General features: G+C 40.4%; 1 protein-coding gene across 1 annotated transcript; it reads right to left on the bottom strand.

Annotated features, from left to right (window-relative positions):
- Positions 1-1,505: 1,505 nt before the first annotated feature.
- LOC123253390 (methionine aminopeptidase 1-like) lies at positions 1,506-2,920 on the bottom strand. The gene has a single exon (XM_044682587.1). The coding sequence runs from the start codon at positions 2,867-2,869 to the stop codon at positions 1,712-1,714; it is 1,158 nt and encodes a 385-aa protein (XP_044538522.1). The 5' UTR covers positions 2,870-2,920; the 3' UTR covers positions 1,506-1,711.
- Positions 2,921-3,247: the final 327 nt, after the last annotated feature.

The following is a 3,247-nucleotide window of genomic DNA, read 5'->3' as shown; positions in this document are numbered from 1 at the left end:
ATGTGTGATAGGATTATCATCCGTTTTTTTTTTTTCTTAAATCCCTAGCAAACACTGTATGGCCATTTATAATGTTATACATTACATTCACAAATATTGCATTCTGTGTAGTAAAAACACATGCTTTACCCGTAAGTCTCCCCCTTACTCCCTAAACTCACCTGGTACCAGTCAAGTCATTTTACCGAATCATAAAAAAAGGAAGTCAAGAAACTGAATCATAATTTTTTTATAAAGGTCTGAGGCAATCTGGAAAAGAAGATATTTCCTTGCAAGGCTAATGCTTTAGTGGTGTTGATTACACCACAAATTGTAGACACCCAAGAATAATGTGCCCATCAGTGACTGTGATTTTATATTTTGCTATGTCCACTGAGTTTATTTATTGGGGTAGGCCTCAAATATTTGGAAGAACAGAGATATGAGAACTAAAGTGGTAGCTGAGGTCACTCTCACAGCTTAAGTAAAAACCACACACACACACAAACTCACACATGCACATGTGCCTGTGCACACGTCCCCATGGCAGAAGGTTCCAGTCCTCTATTTAACCCAAAGAGACTGCTCTATTTCTCACATGGAGCACATTACTAGGGGAATGAGGAAAAGCCTGCCCCATTGATGAGGATAATCTCAATACTCTGAGGGGTTACAGTGGTTCTATACTAATACTAGGTTGATTCAATTTTACAACAGATATCCCTCTTTGTATAAGATGGGTATGTGTAAGAGACTTGTAAAACAGAGAGAAAAGGAAAAGAGTCTATGTAACAATTTAAAAAGCCAGTAAGTGATGTTTGATAGAAAGGAGATAGAGAAAATCTATAAATCCTTTTTGGTTTCAAATTCTAATACCAGGAAGGTCTGAAATAGCAATATATTGCATCCATCTGTTAGGCCCTGAAAAGCCAGCCTCTGTGAGTGGACAAATAATTCTGTCTTAAACGGGGAAAAAGCCAATGACTTTTTTCCCAAAGTGGACTTGCTATGTCTCCCCACTAGTGTCTAAGAGTCTAGGCAAGGAAGCAAGCCTCATGAATTTCAGGGTTCCTAAAGCACAATAACAACAGGAGTTGCAAAGCAAAAGGAAGAAGAAAAAACAAAACAAAAAAATCCCTAATTGGGAAATGTTTCATATTTATTATCCTATTCTATACTCTATAACCCCTTGGAAAAGAATAAAAAAATCAGCCCTAATTCAAAGTGTTAGGAAACAATTATGTGGGTCTCTGAGATTTAAAATGTGTATCTGTGTGTATTGTATGTAACATACACACAAATACATAAGTACATACATATCTATCTTTTTAAAAAATCTGGTGCAAAAAAAATCTGGCTGAGGTGTCAAGAATTCTCACTTACAAGCAGTGTTCAGCTGGAAAGCAGCTGGCATTGAGTGGTCTGTCATGGCAGTGACAGAAGCAACTATAAGCCAGATGAAAGTAAGATTTCTAAAGGGCAAATGAGGAAGAAGGGAGTAAAGAGTATTGGGAGAGAAGAAAGAGTAGAGAAAAAAAAATTTTTTTATTCTTCACTGCTTTTTCAGACCCACAACAAGTTCTTGGAAGGTACACACACCCAATGTTGTATTCCTCTCTTAGCTACAGACAATGAAAACAAAACAATGATAAACTACCCTCCTCTATTCTGTACTCTCAATAAAATGCATAGTACAGGCAAAAGGTATTATTCAGAGATGTCATTTCAGAACTTAAAACTGGGACATGAAGTGAGGACGCACACCATCTAGTGGCCGGGTTAGGATTTCACAGCCAGTGTCCGTGACCAGCAAAGTGTGCTCAAACTGAGCAGATCGTTTTCCGTCTCTTGTCACTGCTGTCCAGCCATCTGGCCAGGTTTCATCTTGCCATCCACCTTCACAGATCATGGGCTCAATTGTAAATACATGACCAGGCTTCATCACTCCAACTGCTTTATTTTTGGCATAATGTGGTACATTGGGGGCTGTATGGAAAAGCTTATGGATTCCATGTCCACAGTAGCTTCGAACAACTGAAAAACCATTTGCTTGGGCATGCTTCTGAATGATGTTTCCCAGCTCTCTGTACCGAACTCCAGGTTTCACTGCATCAATTGCTTGCATGAGACACTCATAAGTTGTCTGGACCAGCTTTCTTGCACTTTCATCCACTTCTCCAACAAAAAATGTCTCATTCAGGTCCCCATGATAACCATTTCGATAGATAGTGATATCCACATTAACAATATCACCATCTTGCAAGGGTCTCCTGTCTGGAATTCCATGGCAGATCACTTCATTCACTGAAGTACAACATGACTTGGGAAAATTATAATAATTCAGTGGAGATGGATAGCAATTTCTTGCTATGCATGCTAAATGGACAGCATGGTCTATTTCTTCAGTAGTTACACCTGGTTTAACCATCATTGCGGCAACATCCAACACTTCCCTTGCAAGCCTACACACTAACCGCATGCCTTCTAAATCTTCAGAGGAAAGTATTTTTATTTGAGAAGTACCTTTGAGAGCCTGTTCAGATTCAGACATTCCTAAAGGATGATCAGCATAATCAGGTCTTTGAATATAACTTGGCACAGGTCTTGTTGGCATCAGTGGATAATGTGGTCTAAGTTTACCAGTATATCGATAACCTGCCCATGGATCTGTGTTAATATCTCCTTCCACAGTCCAAGAAGAAACTTCATGTTTCGCTTTTTCATTTGCTTTCTTGTGTAGTAACTTGTGAGTGGCCCAGCTTCCCTTAAAACACTCCTGAGAGCAGAAGTAGGAGCCCTGGATGCCCAGCTTGATGCAGGTGGGGCACTGCAGCTTGGCCTCGCTACTGCAGCCCGCCGTCTCGCACACCCGGCTCTCCACGGCCGCCATGCTGCTGCCGCTGGGGCTACACGAGCTCCGCGCTGCCGCCGCGGCCGCCGCCGAGCCTCAGCCGAGCCGCAAAATACTTTTTAATGATTGCCTTAATTTCTCCTTTGATTTTTAGTATTTCTAATTTAGTTTTCATCTGGGGATTTTTAGTTTGTACATTTTCTAGTTTTTTTTAAGTTGCATACCCAATTCATTAATCTGCCCTCCCTAATTTTTTAATATATCCACTCAGTGATATAAATTTTCACAACAACTAGCAGTAAGAAGTTGAAAAAGACCATCATTATTTGTGTCATCCAAACAGAGCGCTTACTCTGGTTTGGCCATGGCCAGGCTGAGCCAGAGGAGGTGAAAAACAAGAGACCAGCATTACTGAAC

This window comes from Gracilinanus agilis, chromosome X, assembly GCF_016433145.1.
Source record: "Gracilinanus agilis isolate LMUSP501 chromosome X, AgileGrace, whole genome shotgun sequence".
Lineage (NCBI taxonomy): Eukaryota > Metazoa > Chordata > Mammalia > Didelphimorphia > Didelphidae > Gracilinanus > Gracilinanus agilis.
The sequence above is the reverse complement of the archived record's forward strand: the minus strand, read 5'-3'. Positions and strand labels throughout refer to the sequence as shown.